The 20993-nt window shown below is 47.3% G+C and overlaps 1 protein-coding gene across 5 annotated transcripts in view; it reads left to right on the top strand.

Moving 5' to 3' along the window:
• Window positions 1-20993, top strand: part of IYD (iodotyrosine deiodinase) — a 133958-nt gene that overhangs the window by 3749 nt on the left and 109216 nt on the right. For 2 of the 5 annotated variants that reach the window (XM_054023206.1, XM_054023204.1), the window contains exons 2-4: window positions 11723-11917; window positions 14455-14614; window positions 16187-16343. In XM_054023206.1, the coding sequence (XP_053879181.1) occupies window positions 11723-11917; window positions 14455-14614; window positions 16187-16343 (512 nt within the window). Of the gene's footprint in view, window positions 1-11722; window positions 11918-14454; window positions 14615-16186; window positions 16344-17368; window positions 18191-19461; window positions 19876-20993 lie in introns of those variants that run through there. The other 3 variants (XR_008444428.1, XR_008444427.1, XM_054023207.1) reach the window with 3 other exon arrangements.

Here is a 20993-nt window from a genome sequence, read left to right as displayed (position 1 = left end):
TTTGATGGACAAGTGACAGCTGCTATCTAGTACACAGCAAGGCAGAAGAAGGAGACGGTCTTCTTCTGTGAACCAAGAAGTAAAATAGATGTGGGGCCATACAGTTCAATACAGTCCAAGCTTGGTCTATACTGGACCATGACTCTCACTTTTTTAACCAACTGGGGGTAAGTTGCCTGGACATAAAGCAAACCACACGTAGGTAGTGATTTTATTGAATCAGCACGCCATAAGAATCAAATGACATTCTTTATATCCATTAGGCTAGCACTAAAACTTGCTTATCCAGCCAGCCAGTCAGTGAGCCTAAAAATGGTGCAATGCTCTGAAAATGACATACCTTTGAGCAGTAACACACTAGGTACAGTTAGTTTTACTGCTTGGCTGGACTCACCAGAGCTGCTTAATGGAATTAAATTGCAGAGCGTGAAAAGGTTAGATGCTACAGAGCTTTTTGTTGTTGTTCTTTCTCCGGCTTAAGAGGAGAATATTGCTTGGAGCTGTCTGAATACCAATCGTTTGCTAAGTGGAAGGCATACAGTACATTCCTTTAGTGTCACGAATGTCAGCACAGCAGATCTGTTTGCTCTTCTATTTCTATCCCCCTAGAAATTTCCTCATTTATGTGGCCCGGCATGTGAGATTTTCTTCTTCTGTAGATCTACAATGGCTATTTGCATCCGTCACAGCCATGTTCCAAGGCACTGTACTGTTACCAAAATAGGACTATAAGCACTTCAGTATTGTTGAAAGCTATGGTAAACATGTTTCTTTAATCTTGCCATGAACAGTGAAAGAGACTGAGCACCTCTTATACCAATAAACTGTGAATTTCATAACTGCAGTACATAGTAACAAAAGCCCAGATTTTTTAAGGTATTTAGACATTGCTGCACAGAGTGTTTCAACTCCTAACTGATTTAGGAGACTAAATCTCATTTTCAAAAGGGATTTAGACACTTATGAGCCTAAATCCAATTGCCAATCAATGAGATTTAGGCTCCTAAGTGTCTAAATCCTTTTTGAAAATGAGATTTAGCCTCCTAAATCAGTTAGGTGTTACAACCACTAAATACCTTTAAAAATCTGGGCCAAAATGCTTTGCCTTCAGCTCCTTGAGATTTATACAGTTATTCCACTCAGATCTAGACTGTTGCTGAGAAAAGTTCAGTCAGTGAGTCCACCATTAACTGTTAAAAGTCCAGGATCTTAATATACAGATCATGTCTGAAATGTCTTCATAATCTTTGTACGCAGTGTTGTTGTGGGTGTGTTGGTCCCAGGATATTAGAGACACAAGATGGAGGAGGTAATATCTTCTTCAGGCCTGAAGAAGAGCTCTGTGTAAACTCGAACATTTGTCTCTCTGACCAACAAAAGTTGGTCTAATAAAAGATATTACCTTGTCCACCTTGTCTCTTCATAATCTTTCCCAGTTAATTGTTGCCATATTCCACTGAATTCCACAAGTTGGGGAGAAATGCAAGTCTCTTTCTGGAGCAGATGTTAAGATCAGTGGAGATTTGTGATAATGGAAAGTAAGCAAGTGAAATTGATTTGTAAAGATGCACATAAAGCCAATTTACAGTAACAGACAAGGATCATTCAAAACAAGGTGAGCTGTTCTTACCCTTGTTGCCCTAAGAATCATCCACTGAGATAATTAGCACTGGCAAGGGTGTGCTACAGTTATATAGAAGGTCCTATTTTAGTGAAGCCTGAGCCTGTCAATATACTCTCATTAAACACACTTACCATTTCTTCTAAAAGTGTAATGCATGTATACAGTGTAATTTATAAGACCTCTAAAAAGGAATCTCTCCACCTCTCAAATGCTGCGTCTGCCCCCATGAGGATGGTAGTGTTCAGAGGTTGTCTCTTCATGTCAGTACATCGCCTCTTAATATTATGATATTAGCTGTTGTGAATTATACAGTAATAAACTTCAGCATATGAAGAATACAAAATGTTCACATTAATTCCACACCATTTGACACACCTCTTTTATTAATGGCGGTGTTTGTGCCTTGTAATATCTTACACATTAGAGTAGTTATCCCATTTTTTTACTGGTTTTGCAATAGGTTTACAAAGAGTGCTGACAAAGCAGGGCATTCTGTTCATTGATCTGCTTAGGAGCCAAGGTCAGACCAGTGGGTCTCCTCCAACAATTGGCCTATTTGAAAGTGCAGTACATTTCATGGATGAGGTTTCTTTAATTCTGAATGCCAACTAACCCTTACTGTAAGGAGGTAACTAATGAGAGAGAATGGGGGCTACCATTTTCTAGAGCCCTCTTCATTTGGATATGTCAGGGTATTCTCTCCAAACACCTTTCATTTTACAAAAACTCACTACTGCCAAATTGATAGGAATGATGTCAATGTCTCTATGTTGCTTTAGATGTAGTATTAGGAATCAATACAGTCTGTCTTGTTACTTCCACAAATCCACCAGTCTGACACACAGAGTTTGAAACCAAATATCAATTGTGAGCCAAATTCTGTCTTCAGATATGTGCACAACTCCCATTGACTTCACTAGGAGTTGTGTGTAGCACATGTAAATGAGGGCAGAATTTGGCCCTTTTAGTTTTGGGAGTGTGTCTGATCAGGATAACTGATTCCTTTTACAGAAGTACCAGGGGTATGCTAAAGATGCGAATGTGCAGTTGATCAGATATGGAGACAGCAAAGGACACTGGTCAGTTAGAAGCAGCGGTGTGCTGAAATCTGATTCACAGTGGCGTCCTTAACTGCTGTCATTTTATGTCTCTGTGGACTGATTACATATTGTTTTTATGGAGTGCTTTGGGTCGGGGTTACCAGAAGATGGTTCCACCATGGTGTCATGTAAACCCAATTTCTTGTGTGCCAGGTCCAAGGAGGAAAGGGAGCCCTCAGCCTTGCCCATCTCTTCTCTCCTCTCCTCTCCTTCCGCCTCTCCCCTCCCCTCCACCATCTCCCAAGTTTCACAGCCCAGTGTGTGGTGCTCCTGCTGCTACTTTGGTGGTGACATCAGCCCAACTTTACAATGTTTGTACTAGTTAGTATTTTGGCATGCTCCAACATATTCCTGAGGAATGAAAAGTGAGAGAAAGAAAATCACCATTTTTTAACAGTTTGTAACTCAGCAAAAGCTGAAGGGAATTTCATGGGACAAAGAAGAGTCAAGACATGCTCCAAACACTGGAGATGTGAGAGCTTTTGAAGCAAAAGTCATCAGGATCCTTTAAAATGGACAGTGTTAGGCCACCTAAATATCGGGGTTGCTCTCAGCTCCCCTATAACACAGTTTGCATAAGATGCATAATAGCTACCTTGGAAGGATATGCATTCTCCTTGACATACAGGTTTTCTTTTTCATGTTGGAGATCAGTAATGTTCCAGCAAAAATGTTAGTCTATTACTTCTTACTCTTGTCCTTGTGCCAGCTCCTTGCAAACAATGTATGCACATGGTAAACAAAAATGAAAGATTACAAGGGACAAATACTGCAATGATTTCTTTTTATGTAGAATGAAATCCATATGGTCTAAAGTCCAGAATCTTTTTGGATTCTAAGTATGAAATTGGATAGGCTGCAATGCCTCCCACCTGCTAAGCCATCCTTGGAAACATTTTTAAACCTGTTTATAGAATGAGCAAATACATTGTATGGGGTCCCCCCCAAAAAAGCATAGATTAAAATTAAGAGATAATTTCTGTTTGAACCTGTTCAAGACCATACAGCTATCCTCTTGGGACTGTGTAATATCTTTATTTTGGAATAATAGCCAAATGACAATCAATAAGATCATAGAAGAAAATATTCCAATTTTTTCAACTCTCTATCTTGGCAGATGATGTATTATTGAATGTCCATTATGAAAAGGCTAAATGGGTTTCACTAAATTTAATAGTTGAAAAAAAATAAAACAAGTTTTATCCTAAGAACTCATATGCTTGAGGAATGTCGAAGGGGAGGAATGGATCTCCAAGCCAACACAAATCTCATCTTATGGGGGGGGGGGAAGGCAAGATTTCAGTGAAATGTAAGAATAGTTTTTAGGTTTTAAGAACGGGAAAGAGGTAGAGGCCGGCAATACATGAACTGATGTACTCAGTCATGCACACAGAAAAACATTATAAGAAAATTACCACTGTGTCTTCTTTTCTGTGTTTTGTTCAGCTTAGAAAAAACATTTGTTAAAAATTCCAATTTTTTTTTTTTAAAGTCACACTTTCTACTTTCTGGATCCATTAGGGATGAGACTAAGTTAGTGGAATTGTTATTAACACTCTTTAAGCACAGTTTGCTTGGCTGATTTGGGACAGGCCCAGGCTAAAATTGTTATGATTAGTTCCCATCAGTCAAACAAACTGGACCTGATCCTCCTCTCACCTACAAGTGCAAATTAGGAATAAATTCACTGAAGAAGTCAATAAAGTTATGTCTGTGTAAACAGATGTGAGTAGAGAATCAGGCCAGCTGTGTGTTAATGCATGTTAGCAGGAAGCATTTTAAAGTAATGTTTTATCTCCAGTTTAATATGGGTTTGTCACAAGTGTAGATGCCTCTCTTTCCCCTCTCCCAATGATGTCACACAGACAAAGCATTGTGAAACCATAGACCTTAACCACAAAGTCACATTTGAACTGAGCTCTGCATTATAGCTGTGTGACAGGGTCGGTAGCTCACCGCTGTGGCGCCTCCTCCTGGCCGCTTCGGGGAATTAGTTTTGCGCCAGTAGAGCGCCCTCTTTGGGTGGCGTTCCGCCTGTCGTCTAGCCTCTGTGGGGTGCACGGACTTGCGTTGCTCCCGACGTCGGCGTCCTCTTCCGGAGCACTGCCCTCTGACAGGGTCCCTTTGTCCAATCACACCCCCTTCCGGGGGGGGTAAACAACAGCCCCACACCTTCAAGTCCGATCCTCACCGTCTAGGATCTGGTGTGGTTCTGACCGGCCGCTCCCTGCGGCCCGTGGCTGCGCGTGGGGTAGCACAGCAAACAAAGGGGGAAAAAGGGGGGGGGGGGGGGGACTCAGGCCCGCCCAGTACTCAGGCCGGGCCCTGATTGGCTGGCTCCAATCTGCCTTCTTATTGGCTCCCAGTAAGCCCTCTCCTGATTGGCCGCGCGTCTACGCAGGCGCCTAGGCCTGCCACAGCCCAGTCTCTCTAGGTGTGGGGTAATCGCCCCACCACACACCCTCCCCCTTAAGAACCCTCCCGGGGGGGGGGTATCCTAACCGGCCTAATGGCCTAGAGCACGGAAAGCAACCTTTGTCCCGCAGTGGCTCGGCTTACCGGCTCAAAGTCTAGAAACTTAGCCCTTGTCACTGGGCCTTATGGCCTACTGGCCCCAAAGTCCCGGAAATTAGTCTTTGCCAACGGGCAACCCGGCTTATCCACCGTCTCAGCGGGGGGGTCCCACCGAAACACGCTGAGGCTTACCGGGTCCGACGTACCAGTCCGTCTCTTCCCTTAAGCTGCCTCCTATCTGTTCCGCTGCTGGAGTGTCCCACAGGTCTCCTGATTCTCCACGGGTCTCGTGGTTCACCGCCTCGGCTGGTCCCTCCCACAGTGAGGCTCCCTCTCGACCTGGAGAAGTCGCAGTCCTCGGCGGTTCCAGGAGTGTGGGCTGGTCCTCCACCAGGGCTTCCCGCAAGGGTTCTCCTCCCACGGCCGTCTGCCTAGGCTGGGGTATGTTCCCTCCTCTCGCACTCTCTGTGCATTTGAGACACACCCCATACAAGCGTGACGGATCCTCTGCCGTCAGGGCTAACTGTTCAGGGCCTCGGCAGTTGGATGGGAGCTTAACTGCCCCCTTGCAGACCACCCCCTGCGCTAAGGATCCCCCTCCTTGACCCGATTCTTCGCCCTCCTCCCCCAGCCTGGAGAAGAAATCGGCGTTAGTATGGGCCTTACCCAGTCGGTGTAGCACCTGGAAGTCGTAAGGCTGGAGGGCAAGGTACCACCGCATAATTCTAGCGTTCGTGTCTTTCATGCTGTGGATCCATCGCAAAGGGGCGTGATCTGTGAATAATTTAAAACTATTCCCTAGCAGATAGTAATGGAGGGCGTCAATAGCCCACCGTACCGCCAGGGCCTCTTTCTCTATTGTTGAGAAGTCTTTCTCGGGGGAACAGCTTCCGACTTAAATACAGTACTGGGTGTTCCTCCCCGTCTACTTCCTGGGAGAGTACTGCACCTAGGCAGACTTCCAAAGCATCTGTTTGTAGTATAAACTCCTTCGTGAAGTCGGGGTGTCGTAGTACTGGTTCTTGAGTGAGCCGTTCCTTGAGCGTGTTAAAGGCTCGCTCGCATTGCGTAGTCCACTGTACCTGTCGAGGTTGGGAGTTCTTCGTTAGGTCTGACAAGGGGGCGGCTATAGAGGCGAAGTCTGGTACAAAACGACGATAGTACCCAGCTAATCCCCAAAACTGACGCACTTGTTTCTTCGTCGTGGGGGTGGGTACATCTCTGAGGGCTTGTACCTTGCTAATCAGGGGTGTTAGTTTCCCCCCTCCTACCGTGTATCCCAGGTAGGTCACTTCTTCTTGGCCTAAGTGACATTTCCCCGGGTTAGCTGTTAGGTCGGCCGCTCTGAGGGCTTGTAGCACTGCTGCCAGGTGGTGTAAATGGCTCTCCCAGTCAAGGCTGTAGACCACGATGTCATCTATGTACGCCGCCGCGTATTGGTCGTGGGGTTGGAGGACCTTGTTCATCAGGCGCTGAAACGTGGCTGCTGCTCCGTGTAACCCGAACGGCATGGTTACAAACTGGAAGAGGCCGAAAGGCGTAGGGAAGGCCGTCTTCGCTCGGGAGTTTGGCGTCAGTGGGATCTGCCAATATCCTTTAGTCAAATCTAAAGTTGACAGGTACTTGGCTCCTCCGAGGCGCTCTAACAGTTCATCCACTCTCGGCATTGGATAGGCATCAAAACGGGAGATAGCGTTGACCTTCCTGAAATCGATGCAAAACAGAGTCGTCCCGTCTGGTTTTGGCACTAGGACGATAGGGCTTCGCCACTCGCTCATTGACTCCTCTACCACTCCCATCTCTAACATAGTCTTTACCTCCCGTCGCACTGTATCCCACATTTTCTTGGGCAGCGGCCGGTGGTTATCCGTCACCCTCTTCCCGGGGTCGGTGGCAATATGATGACTCATTAAAGTCGTCCGGCCCGGGCGGGCCGATAAAACGTCCGGAAACTTCTCTACCACCCGTTGTAGTTGCCCCCTTTGTCTAGGGCTGAGGCCTGACCCCAGCGTGGCCGGTCCGGGGTCGGGAAGGTCCCCTGCTAGGGGTCCAAGTTCCGAATCTGGGGTGGACAGGCCAATGAACATGGCTTCCCGGGTTTTCCAGGCCTTTAGAAGGTTAACGTGATAAATGCGGGTCTCTTTCCGTCGACCAGGTAGTCTGATCTCGTAATAGACTGGTCCCACTCGTCGGATCACTTCATAGGGACCCTGCCATTTGGCCAGGAGCTTCGACTCGGAAGAGGGCAGTAAAAGCAGCACCCGATCGCCTGGGGCGAACTTCCTCCCTCTAGCCCCTCAATTATAGAGGCGCTCCTGACCGGCCTGGGCCCGTTCCAAGTTTTCACGGGCGAAGACCCCTAATGTTTGGAGTCGCTCCCGGAGTTGTAGTACGTATTGTGTGGTCCCAAGGACCCGCGTTTCCTGTGTTTCCCACTCCTCTTTCAGGAGGTCCAGTATTCCTCTGGGCTGCCTGCCATATAGGAGCTCGAAAGGCGAGAACCCCGTCGAGGCCTGTGGTACCTCTCTTATTGCAAATAGTAGGGCCGGCAACAAGGTGTCCCAATGTGAGGGGTCCTCCTCCACAAACTTCCGCAACATGGCTTTTAGCGTACCGTTGAACCGCTCTACCAAGCCATCGGTCTGCGGGTGGTACACCGATGTCTGGAGGGTCCGGATATGGAGGAGGCGACATAGCTCGGCTATTAACTTGGAGGACACATTGGTGCCCTGGTCCATCAATATTTCCCCGGGTATCCCAACCCGGGCGAAAATCTTTACCAGTTCACCCGCAATGGTCGATGCTGTCGCTGTCTTTAGGGGAACGGCTTCGGGGTAGCGTGTTGCGTAGTCCACGACTACTAGTATAAAGCGGTTCCCTGTCTTGCTTCGCTCAAGGGGGCCGACCAGGTCCATCCCGATCCATTCAAAGGGTACCCCCACGACTGGCATGGGTACCAGGGGTGCAGGAGCTACCCCTTTCGGTCCGGCTCGCTGGCATTCTGGGCACGAGGCGCAAAAGTCTGCCACTTCCTGGTGGATGCCTGGCCAGAAAAACCGGCGGGCCACCCTCTGTAGGGTCTTCTCGCGTCCCAGGTGTCCGGCCCAAGGGTTTGAGTGGGCTAAGTGGAGGAGGCCGGCTCGCAGTCTCCGGGGGACCAACAGCTGGCGGAACGTCTCTCGGGTCTGGGGTTCCTGCACTATTCGGTACAGGCGGTCCTGCCATACCTCAAAGCGGGGGCCCTGCGGAGTCCGTACCGTCCCGTCCCCCTCAACAGCAGGGTTGGTGGCTTGTTCCCAGGCTCGGCTTAGGGTTGGGTCTTCCCGTTGCTCACGTAAGAAGTCCCCGTCGCGCTCTAACTCTACCCGGGCGTCCTCCACCGAACGGGGTCTGTCTCCCGGACAACTCGCAGGGGTCTCCGCCGTCGAGGAGGTCCCCTTGCCGGGGTCATCCCTTAGCCTGCTCCCAAGCAGCCCCGTTCCCGGTGCTATAGTCCTGTCTGGTCGGGGCTTGGGTGGCTGATATCTTAGGAGGACCTCTCCGAAGCCGGGCCAATCTCGTCCCAACACCACCGGGTAGGCCAGCCTAGGGGCCACTCCTACTCAGAGACCCTCCTCTCGGCCGCCTACTCCCATCTTGACCCAGGCTGTGGGATACTGGCGGATGTCTCCATGCACACACTGCAGGTAGATCGGGGGCCCCGAAAGATTGAGATTCGGGACCAGCCCTTCTCGTATGAGGGTCTGACTACACCCCGAATCTACGAGGCATTGGTGGGGTTCCCTTCAACCTGGACCGGGACTATCAATTTTCTTACCCCTTTCTGCCGTGCCCGTTGTCCGGCCATCCAGGCCTGCCCGTAGCTGCAGTCCATAAAAGGGCAATCTCGCCGGAAATGTCCCTCTTGACCGCAGCCCCAGCACCTCTCTCGGGTTTCGGCCGGGCTTGGGCCTCCTCCGGGGGGGCCTGTTCGCTCCGGGGGCTGTTGCTCCTTTCGAGTCGCCACCGGCAATAACTTGGGTCGGGGTTCAGGGTTGGGAGGTCTCGGGTGCCGATGGCTGTTGCCTGCCAGTGGTCCAGAGGCTCCCGTCCCACGAGGGTTCCCCTTCTCTGCGCCGCCCTTGCGACCAAGGCTCTCGGCTGCTCGGGGTGGTGCCTCTGCCCCCTCGGCGGATAAGTAGTCCTCCATTAAGGCTACTGCTGCGGAGAGGGTGGCCGGTCGATGCCGTCGCACCCAGGCCCTCCCTCCCGGGGGTAGGATCTGGGTGAACTGCTCTAAGGCTACCAGCTCCGCTACCTGGGCTCCCGTCAGGCCCTCTGGGTCCAACCATCTCCAGCAGTGGTCCCGGATGCGTTGGGCCACGGCGCGGGGTCGGGCCCCCGGAGGATATTGTTCTTTACGGAGACGCTGTCGGTAGGTCTCTGGGCTAATGCCGGTATGGTCTAGGATGGCCGCCTTGACTCGGGCGTACTCGAGTGCTTCCCGGGGGTCGAGGCTCCGATATGCGGCCTGAGCCTGCCCCATCAAATAAGGGGCTAGTAACGTGGCCCAATGTTCTGAGGGCCACCGGGCAGCGGTCGCCACCCGCTCAAATGTGACCAGATAGGCCTCTGGGTCATCCTCAGGCCCCACTTGGTGAGGCGTATCGGTAGGGCCCCTGGGGTATCCCCCAGTCCGGTTCCCATGGGGGCGGCAGGGGTGCCTCCTGCCGGCCGTAACAGTGCGGCCATCTGTTGCACCAAATGTTCCTGCTGCACCCGCTGCTGGGTGGCCAACTCTCGGAGGAGCTGCTGCTGATTCTCTTGGTGCTGAGTCATCAGCAGCTGCTGCTGAGTGGTCATTTGCTGCAGCATTTGCATCTGCTGCTGGTGCTGCTGGGCCGACTGCTCTTGCTGCTTCTCTAGCAGCCATTTTAATAACTTCTCAGCCTCCATGTTGGGGTTCAGCGGGTTACTCCCGGTTCAATCCCCTCACTCTGGACCCCTTTGGTGGGTCCGGGCCTGTACCCACAATCTGGGTCGACCGTCTGTCTGCGCAAGACACTGCTCTGGGCAATAGTCCGCAGTCTTGGCGCTGGCCCCTCGTATCAGGGGCGGACCGCTATACCCGCATTCTCCACCATGTGTGACAGGGTCGGTAGCTCACCGCTGTGGCGCCTCCTCCTGGCCGCTTCGGGGAATTAGTTTTGCGCCAGTAGAGCGCCCTCTTTGGGTGGCGTTCCGCCTGTCGTCTCGCCTCTGTGGGGTGCACGGATTTGCGTTGCTCCCGACGTCGGCGTCCTCTTCCGGAGCACTGCCCTCCGACAGGGTCCCTTTGTCCAATCACACCCCCTTCCGGGGGGGGAGGGGTAAACAACAGCCCCACACCTTCAAGTCCGATCCTCACCGTCTAGGATCTGGTGTGGTTCTGACCGGCCGCTCCCTGCGGCCCGTGGCTGCGCGTGGGGTAGCACAGCAAACAAAGGGGGGAAAAGGGGGGGGGGGGGACTCAGGCCCGCCCACTACTCTGAATCCCAGTCCAGAGGCCCTCGTGTGACAGTCTCACTGTCTTCCTTCTCCTTCCTACTCTGACTATCCCTCTGGACCGCTTCCCCAACAGCCCTTCACTACGCTAGGCCTCCTCCTCCCAGGCCTGCCGCCTAGCAGGCTATGGAGTAGGGCCTTCTCCCACTCTCTCAGGCTGGCCTGCACTGTCCGTGGTGCTGGCCTCCCAGCTCTGGAGACAGACCTTCCCCTCTGAAGGCCTGGGACAGACTAACTGCTCCTGCTCTGGGCAGCCTTTTATATGGCTAAGCCGGGCCCTGATTGGCTGGCTCCAATCTGCCTTCTTATTGGCTCCCAGTAAGCCCTCTCCTGATTGGCCGCACGTCTACGCAGGCGCCTAGGCCTGCCGCAGCCCAGTCTCTCTAGGTGTGGGGTAATCGCCCCACCACAAGCACCTTTAGTATGAGACTGACCATGGAGAGAGGCTGGCATTCAGCCCCAAAAGGAAATTTCACGTGTTTGTAATGAGACCTTTCTTGACTTTGTTAATTTGAATGACCTTTTAGGGGTATGCTTTGGGGAAAAAACATGTGGCACTCACATTTTATTTTTGTTCATTTAGCTGAATCTTAGCTGTAATGTAGCATCTCTTTCACAGCAAGGTCTTATTCTTTAACCCAGTTTTCTGGATGCATTGACTGAAGCACAACAGGTCATGACTTGATGATGGGTCACACAAGGAGTCAATGGCTATAGCATGATTAGAATGCTCCTGGTCATTTGTTTTAAACAGCCTCTTTATTCAGTGGATTTTACAACTAGCGCTGGAGATTAATACTCTGTCATCTGGCAGTTATGAATTCTGGTTCTCCAGTGAGGTACAGGTACAAATTTAGGTTAAAACATATTATGGTGATTATTGTGAAATATATTTATGGCTTCCTCCAGCAAGAAGAAAATCCTTACCACAGCATGCATGCATTCTGCTCCTTCTTTACAGATGCTGATGGCGACTGGCAGGGATTAGATGAAAACATTGCACATGTCTCCTTCTCTGCTGAGCGTTACTCTGAGGGTGAAATGATTAAAAGGTCAAAGGAATTTTATGAGCTTCTAAATAAGAGACGGTCGGTCAGATTTATAAGCAATGAGCCAGTCCCCAGGGAGGTCATTAATAATGTCATCAAAGCAGCAGGTATGGTACTGAATGAATGAATGAATCTCCTGAGAGTGACAGAAGCACTGGTCTCCTGCTCCTCAAATGCATAAGATAAGGGTGATATGGAAAAACATAGGGAATTAAAACTTAGAAGATGCCAACCATGCTCCTACTTTTAAATGCAGGCCTATTGAATCAGCACTGAATGAGTATTCAGAAACACTTGAACAGCCACTGAGTCAGTGGATACTGACCCCTGCAATGTGACTACCATGGTAACCTTTGGAATCCCGACCAAGGTCACGTGACTGGGATTGGGAAATACATTTTAGTTCTTTGTCAGAACTCCTGTGTGTCAGTCTCTTACTGCAGGGCCAGACTCAACTCCGCTGTAATCCCATTGACTTCAGTCAGGGATGAATTTGACCCCCATTATTTATCTTGTCCTAGAATTTGGCTGCTGTTAGTAAAGCCTAAAATTGTAAAAAGGATTAGAGTAGGTTTCAGCAGCCTCTAGCAGGATTACTAATACAGAGATCCTAGCCACTATTTGAAGAGGATTGTTTCCGTGTTTAAAAATCTGTGAGCTGTTTTGTTACTGTACTTGGATGTAAGAAGATGGCGATGTATTTCAATTAGTGGTAATCATTAAAAAACTGAACATGTTCTAGCACATGCAACAAAATGAACAAGCCTGCAGCACAGATGAAGTGCTCTGAAAGCTTTGAGGAGTGGAGAAAGGGGAAAAAACAAACACCATCAGTTCTTGTCTGACTCTCAGGAGAAACAAAGTAATTGATAAGCCTCATTTAATTTGAGAGTGAGAGTGGTATCTTTAAATAGTTTGTTCATGGTGCATCTCAAACTTAAGCAGGGCTTTGGTTAGCAAATGGTCGTTTGTTTCTAAGACCTACAAACAGTTAAAAGTGTTTAAAAGAGGGGCGGGGGAGCACAGTCCATTCAGTCAATATGAAGAGCTGATCAGGCTCTTTTATACCCACTTTGCTTCTTTTAGGCATTTAAGTTTTGCAAAATGTGTGTATTCTATTGCTTTGATTTTATTCCTTTTCAACCAGTTAAATACTCTTTCCACTGTATTTGCGCATGGCAATTAGGACTGAGTGAACAAGTTCAGATTTCATACACACCTACATGCACCAGATGCCTTTGGGTCTGTCAAATCAAACCTGTATGCTCTTTGGCAGATGTTTGCATCACAATATTCCTATTCTGTGTGTAAATTGGAAACTCATTCCTTTTGGCTGCTAAGATGGTTTGCCTGAAGGCCATCAGCTTTTGCCCTGAAGCCAAAGCCTTTGGTTTTAATTGGCTATATATTCAGGCTGGTTGATGCTTTACTTTGATTTTAATATATTGCATTAGTATTACTGTATGGCACTTAGATGCCTGGTGACAGGCATCTTACATGTATGAAATTAAAAAAAATCTAAATTCTCTCTTCTCAATTAAAGACAGTAATTGTAACAGACATTCAATAGGAACTAACCAGTGGATTTAACACATCTGACATTGATCAGAACTGTGATGGCGTAGTCTCCTCTTAAAGGCAGCATTGCCGAGTGGTCAGTCTATCCCACCACCTGGCGTGGCTCTTCAAGAGTTAAAAGGTCCAGTTATAGATACAAGGAACTCTGAGATACTGAGAGAAAAGAAGTGGTCCTGGGAGTACGAATGCTTTAGAGTGAAACCTTGTTCTTTAGGGGTCTGGGCCGGGAGCCTGGCAGAGAGGGTGGTGCAAAGCTTCCCTCTCTCCTAGCCAATGGAGGATGAGCTGGGAAAAGGTGACCAGTATAAATGCTGCCTCCTTCCTCATAGCAGTACAGGTGCCTGCAGATACTGAAGGGAATAAGAAGGCTCCTCAGTTAGTAGGGAACAGACACCAGCAGCAGAAGACTGCCAAACCCTCTGAGCCTGAGGATTAAGTGGGGTCAGCTAAGGTATAACAACTGCTTGAATTACCCAGCTCCTATGGAGAAAAATAAAGATTGAGAAAAACAACAAGGAGTCTGGTGGCACCTTAAAGACTAACAGATTTATTTGGGCATAAGCTTTCGTGGGTAAAAACCTCACTTCTTCGGATTGAGAGTAACCCTGGGAACAGAGTTTTGGGGGCAGGCTTCAGAGGAACTTTGGAAACCAGAAGCACCTTTTGAGACTATTTGGAACTTTTTGTTATGGATCCTTTTGTAGGAGGTTTTGTAATAAACAAGCCCAGAGCAGATATAATTTAAGACAAGCATCAGGAGTGCCTGAAGTGGACTTATTGGCTTCCTGAGGATGCAGAGTGAGGCAGTACTACACTGATGCTGCAGGGGGCACTACAGCACAGGCATGCCCTACAACAGGAACTTTAGACTTTTCTCCATAAAGAGAATGAATTGAGACCATCAACACCAACGGGAATGAATGCATTCTTTCCCCTTTGGTCAGCTTGCTTTCTTGTTGCTCTGTAATTCAGTCCTGTATCACCCAGAAGGATGATCTGACTCGTCATTTTTTCCCCCTAGCATTTTGTTGGTTGATTTTTAATGTTTGCATTTATTTGCATAAAGGAACTTCTCCAAGTGGAGCACACACTGAGCCTTGGACCTTTGTGGTAGTGCAGGATCCTGAACTAAAACATAGGATTCGGGAGATCATCGAAGAGGAGGAGGAAATAAACTACAAGAAAAGAATGGGAGACCGATGGGTTAATGACCTGAAGAGACTGAGGTACAAAAATCAAGGCAAATAACGGGCCAAGATTTTTCAAAAGCGACTAGAGAGTTTTAAGTGCCTTACTTGAGACATCTTGAAAGAACCTGATTTTTATAAAAGGATGAGCACCCACCTTGTGAAAACTGGCCTATTAGGTGTCTCAAGCTGAACACCTGAATATTGAGGCACCCAAAATCATTAGTCCGTTTTAAAAATCTTGGGCAAGGTAAATAAATAAATCTAACTTGTAAGTGAGAAAGACAAAGGAAAAGACTTGTTAGGGGATTTTATTCACACTAGCACCGCTTGTTTTTTCTTTTACTTCAAGGACTTTTTGAGCATCCTGGGGGTTATAATGGATCACAAATTGAATAGGAGCTAATAATGTGATGCAGTTGCAAAAAAGGCTGATACAATTCTGGGATGTACTAATAGGAGTGTTGTATGTCAGACACAGGAGATAATTGTCCCACTCTTCTTGGCACTGGGGAGGCCTCAGCTGGAGTACTGTGTCCAATTGTGGGCACCATACCTTAAGAAAGATGTGGACACTTTGGAGAGAGTCCAGAAGACAGCAACAAAAATGATAAAATGAGGAAAGGTTTTTTAAAAAGCATATTTAGTTTAGAGGAAAAGAAGACTGAGGGGGCACCTGATAAGTCTTCAGATCATAGAATCCTAGACTTTAAGGTCAGAAGGGACCATTATGGTCAACTAGTCTGACCTCCTGCACAATGCAGGCCACAGAATCTCACCCACCTACGCCTGTATCAAATCTGTGTCTGAGCCATTGAAGTCCTCAGTACGTTAGGGGCTGTTATAAAGTGGGTGGGGATCAATTGTTCTTCATGTACACTTATTTATTTATTACAATGGTAATTATTATGCTGGTGCAAGACCAAACTACATGTGTACTATGTACATAATTAAAATATATCTCTTTCCATAATTAGATGAGATATCACACATGAAAATAGGAGGAAGTAGCTCTTTTATATAGGCTATCATCTCATAAATTTCTATAACAACATATCTGGAACCAGTGACTGAAGCCCAAAAGGGATGACCTACATAAGGATAGGTCAATGATCTATAGATGGATATGTACTACACAAAATAGCTTTAAAACTTATCCAAAGTTCCCAATTCAGTGGCCCTCCAGTAAGCACCACTGACTACAGTGGGAGCTATAGGAACCCCAAAATTCTGAAAATCATGCCACTTAGTTCCCAATGCCTGAGAGTGAGTGCTCATGAGATCTGTCCTCAGGTAGGAGGGGATATATCTGCACCATATTCTCATGCAACTGCACACTACAGAGCTGGCAAGTAAAATCTTTCTCTCATCCATCCATAGACTGAGAGTGCTGGGACCCAGGGTTCTCATTCAGGCCTGTTTCTAGGAAAACATCCAACAAACTTCATTTAAATGTTGTTTAAGATCAATAACTAAGCAGTAGCTTAAAAAAAGCCTGTTATAGCTGTTGTACATCAGTACCAATCTTTTATAGCCAACACATATATTATATATAATCGTTAAAACAATGAGACAGCACAATAAATGTCTTCTAAAATCACTCTTTTGCAGAACAAACTGGATAAAAGAATACCTGGATACAGCTCCCTATCTGATCCTCATTTTTAAGCAGGTGTATGGGATGCTTCCAAATGGCCAAAAGAAGACCCATTACTACAATGAGATCAGTGTTTCTATTGCCTGTGGTATTCTCCTTGCTGCACTGCAGGTACGCTGACAGCCTGCTGTACAGTCAGAGTTGATATAAAGTAGGGTTGGGTTGGGCTGGGTAAGAACAGAACTGAACCTTTGCCCCAAACTTGGATTAAACCCAAATCTAATTTTTGAGGTTTGAAAAAGTTTAACTTGCCCTTTTAAAAGAACTTAATTTAAGCAATGTGCTTCGTGTTATTTGCACCTCCTTTTAAACAGTAAATTCAGGCGCATACCGGTTTAATACTGTCTTATTAATAGAGCTGCAGTAGATACCAACTTAAGCACTCATAACTCTTGTACTACACTAATAATGATGCTAGGGGTCTCAGGTTACCAGTATGTCGTCTTAAAATGATATGCCATTACTCTAACACAACTTCCTTTCATGAATCCCCAGGACATGTCTGGCTTTAAGATCAGTTTCAGTGTTGTTATGCGCATTACTTGGGGGTGGGGGGAGCGGGTATATGTTTTGTTTAACAGTCAATGCAGTTTCAGTTGTTTTGTTCAAGACATTTCTAAAGATGAATTTATTTCTAACGAGTTTAGAGCTCTGAACTTTATACACTGGTCAATCAGATTGTTTGATTAGTCTCTCAACATTTAATTCTAGTCCTTTTATCTAATGCATGCAAAAATGTTTAAATAGTGATTTTTTTTTTAAACTGTTAAATCATTAATGGAGCACAATTACAGCAGACCAATGCATTACCAGACTCTTCTCTTTTAGTCTAAATTTTTCTGAATCCTTCATTCTGAAGGAAAATCTCCACAGCAGGAAATCTTACGAGGGAGCAGTGCGCAAAATTTAATTGTAACACTGGTATGTTGCACCTCTGCAACTGTGTATGGGTATTGTATGCCTATACTGCAATGTAAGCCCAGGCTCAGATTCAGGCTTGAGACCAAAACCCCTTCTGTCTACACACAAATCTCTCAGACTCTGGCTTGGACCTAGGGTCCTAGGACCCTGCAAGGGTGGAGGGTCTGAGCCCATGACAAGCCATGACCCAGGGTTCAAGCCCTATTGTTTTGCAGGGTAGATGCAGCCTCACTTGACTCAGGTCCTGGGAGACTGCCAAAAGTATCCAACAATCTCATGGACCAACTTCCTTTATCCTAAGAATCTCCAATTGACTCAATTGAAAACGGAAGCCATCCTTCTTGGTGCACTGCAGCAGCTCAGTGAGTCAGTGTTAACCTTTCCATTGTCTTCACCGAGCTGCAAACACACCATCTGAGAGCCTTCTGTGTTTGCAATAGAGACTGAACAGAACAAGCCTTTTCCAAAGTGCGCTGCTTCGTGGTGAGGGGACCACAGCCAGCTTTGGTGAATCTCTGGTGCGAGGCCAGGAAAACTGTGGTAAAACTTTAGTAAAAGTACCAAGAGTGACCAGCATGCATACCAGCAAACTGCAAAGAAACTGGCAGCTTTGCCAATTTACTGGACTGGTGACCAGTGCAGGGAGCAGATTAAGCAGCTCAAGAGCAAATGTCAGAAAACGAGGGACCAGATCCACGCCTCAAGCAACTTGCTGGCACCCTGCCTGTTTTATGAGATGTTGGACTGGCACTGCACCCAGGACTGAGCCAACTGTGGTGTATAATGACCTGGTCAGCTCGGATGTGCCCTGCCAGCCGCAGAATCTAGCATGGGGAGTGATGGGAGCCGGCAGCAGACACGGAGTGAGGACCATGAAGTCACTCTTGCTGAGGCGGGTCCTAGAGCACACTTTGGAACAGGATCAGCGGCAACTTCTGGGTCCATACTCAGAGGAGCTGTTTGATGCCCCCTCGAGGAACAGCCCGCTGCTGAGCCTGCAGCAGACATGGACGGGACAGAAGCCGCCCCTGAGGCTGGTAAGTTTCTGGCTCCAATTTAATATTTATTGCTACAGTAGTGGGAGGGATTTCCACTGTATGGATCAATGCAAAAGTTCTGAGAAGCTCAGGCTAGCAGCTTGTAGCTGCTAAAGGCAGATTGCATCACAGTGCCTTGGCGCACCCCTCCCACTCGCATGGAGTTCAAAATGGTGACTGGGAAATGCAAACAGTAAAGAACCGCTCAGTATTTTTACTGGAAAGGCACAGATTTTTGCTATGGCCACTCCTGTTTTTTAAAAATAACCTTACATTGTCACGCCTTTGTTTGCTGCTCTGTAATCAATCAATGGCCTAGGGACCTTCCTGGAAACTGTGTATATGTGTGTTTGGGAAAATGTGATCCATTTTCAAAACTAGTCCATTTCAGTTAGAGGAAGTCCATGCCGTCCATAAGTGACTATCATTTATCCCAAGTCTGACTGGGGTTTGAATTTTTGCCAAGAAATGTGAGCGCAGGGAGGAGGAAGGCTGTGGAGTTCTGTGTGGTCCCATGCAGCCATAACTGGGTAAGCCCTGTGGAAGCTAATGCAGCATCCTGTTGATTTCCTCATGAATTCTGACCCAATCCCAGGTGCTGATAGCTGCAAACATTTCCTGAAGTAGGAACCCCAGATAGGCATATTTTCCAAGACCACTTTAGTAGCTAATTAGGCCACTCTATTCACAGGGTCAGATTTACACCTTACACACCCATAAGGTGCATCTTCAGCACCCCTACCTCCTGCCTACAGCTGACCTTTGTGTTTGCCAGAAAAAATGAAACTTTTAACCTTAGGCGCCGCATGAATGCCGGCACCCGTAGGCACGTGTCTACTGTGCCTACTTGGAAATCCGGCAGTGTCTACTCATAGATGTGCTACTCAGTCACTATATATTTGAATACTTCAGTTGCCTACACTGCAGGTTTCCTACCAGCAGCTTTGCCAATATGCCACCACAAGATGGCCTCCAAAATGTGAAGTCCTGAAATGATAGGAAAAGTCTTTTGTAGCAAGGTCACTGACTCCTCCGTACCCCAACATAAGTAGTTCTCAGAGTAGCAGCTGTGTTGGTCTGTATCTGCAAAAAGAACAGGAGTACTTGCGGCACCTTAGAGACTAACAAAGAAAGCTTATGCTCAAATAAATCTGTTAGTCTCTAACGTGTCACGTACTTCTGTTCTTTTTAAAAGTAGTTCTGCAATTTTTGTAAAACAAAAACAGCTTAGAATTTTTAACTTACCATTGTCTCTGCATTACTTTAACTAGGCCGTGTCCAGGGAGATTCTGTGGACTGAAACATCTCTTTCACAATATATCCCTCCACAGCTTGACCCCTGACAGCGCAGGACAAGCCTGGCCCAGCATACCTTCTGGACTGTTCCAAGAGAAAGCATTTCTGTGATGAACTTACGGTTTAACAAGCAGGGCCAGTACCCGAAACAGAGGGACTTATGACGGGAGAAAAAGTGTGCCAAGAGGCAGGAGGAAGACTGAGGCTTTCTGCACAGCTAGAGGTCAGTGTTTCAGCGTGGGACCAGGCAGTTGCTACGCAGTTCCTGGTTTTTTGGAAATGTTCTTTTGTAACTGTTTGGATATTGCAAGGGCAGTTGCCTGCATGGCAATGGGTGACTGTTGTATTGTTTCAACATATTTATAAATAAAGCCTTTTATCTCATCCAAGTTTATTGCTATCAATGCATCTTGAAATAATAAAGCTAAACACATGATTGGAAACAATTAGGAATTAATAAACAAACACTATTCCTCCATACAGTTAGGTACAGCAATCCACTCTTCAATCACTTCCTTATATGAATACATATTGTGACTCATCCCCCACCCCCATTTTGTAAGTGGTCATGTCATTATTAAGTACATTGTGTAGCAATCAAGCACTGAACCCCTCCAAGCACTGAACCCACCCCAAAGCAATTAGCCCCGTCCCTCCCCCGCAACAAGCACATTCATAGAGTACTATTCCCTCTCTTCCATGGGGCCATGCAAGTCCATAATGTGGGAGCACAAAGGATCCCTGACTTCTGATGCCTGGGTGCACCCAGGGCCAGCTGTGCTAGGTGCACTTTCTGGCTGAGGGCACTGATTCAGCGGCCCCTCACTGTCATAAGTCCATTCAGGGGGAAATGGCTCACCTCTGGCTCCACAAAGATTGTGAAGAGCACAGCAAGGTACACTAATGCAGACAGCATTGATGACACTGGCATCCAAACATGTCTGTAGACATCTCCAGTGGGATCGCAATCTGCCAAAAGCACATTCAAACAACCATTCTACACCTGCTCATCGCGTAATTAAATCATCTTTTGTCAAGGCCTCTGAAATCAGGGCATGATTCATATGCCAAGGCAAAAGGGAGCACATAGGGTCCCCCAGAATAATGGTAGGGACATTTATAACCATGTCATTTGGTGGGAATAGTGTCCCAGCCTGTCCATGAATGTAGACTCCTGATTGGTGAGAAACCCTGGCATTGTGAATTTTCCCAGTGAAGCCTACATTGACATTCATAAATTGATCTTTGTGGTCCACGAGGGCCTCTATAACAATGAAGTAGTCCCCTTTGTACTTTATGTACTCATGTGGTCCTTGAGGAGGGTAAACTATGGACACATGACTCCTGTCAATGGCCCTGGCACAGTTTGGAAACCCCATTCTCTCAAAGCCAGCTATTACCCCAGGAATAGTTTTGTATGCATGCCATCTTGGAGTTAACCAAACGCCTGACTGCCTCAGAAACCTCTGCCACTGCTGTACCCACTGTCAACTTTCCAACACCAAAC

This window comes from Malaclemys terrapin, chromosome 3 (genome assembly GCF_027887155.1).
Source record: "Malaclemys terrapin pileata isolate rMalTer1 chromosome 3, rMalTer1.hap1, whole genome shotgun sequence".
Lineage (NCBI taxonomy): Eukaryota > Metazoa > Chordata > Testudines > Emydidae > Malaclemys > Malaclemys terrapin.
This window is presented reverse-complemented; position numbering and strand designations above follow the sequence as displayed.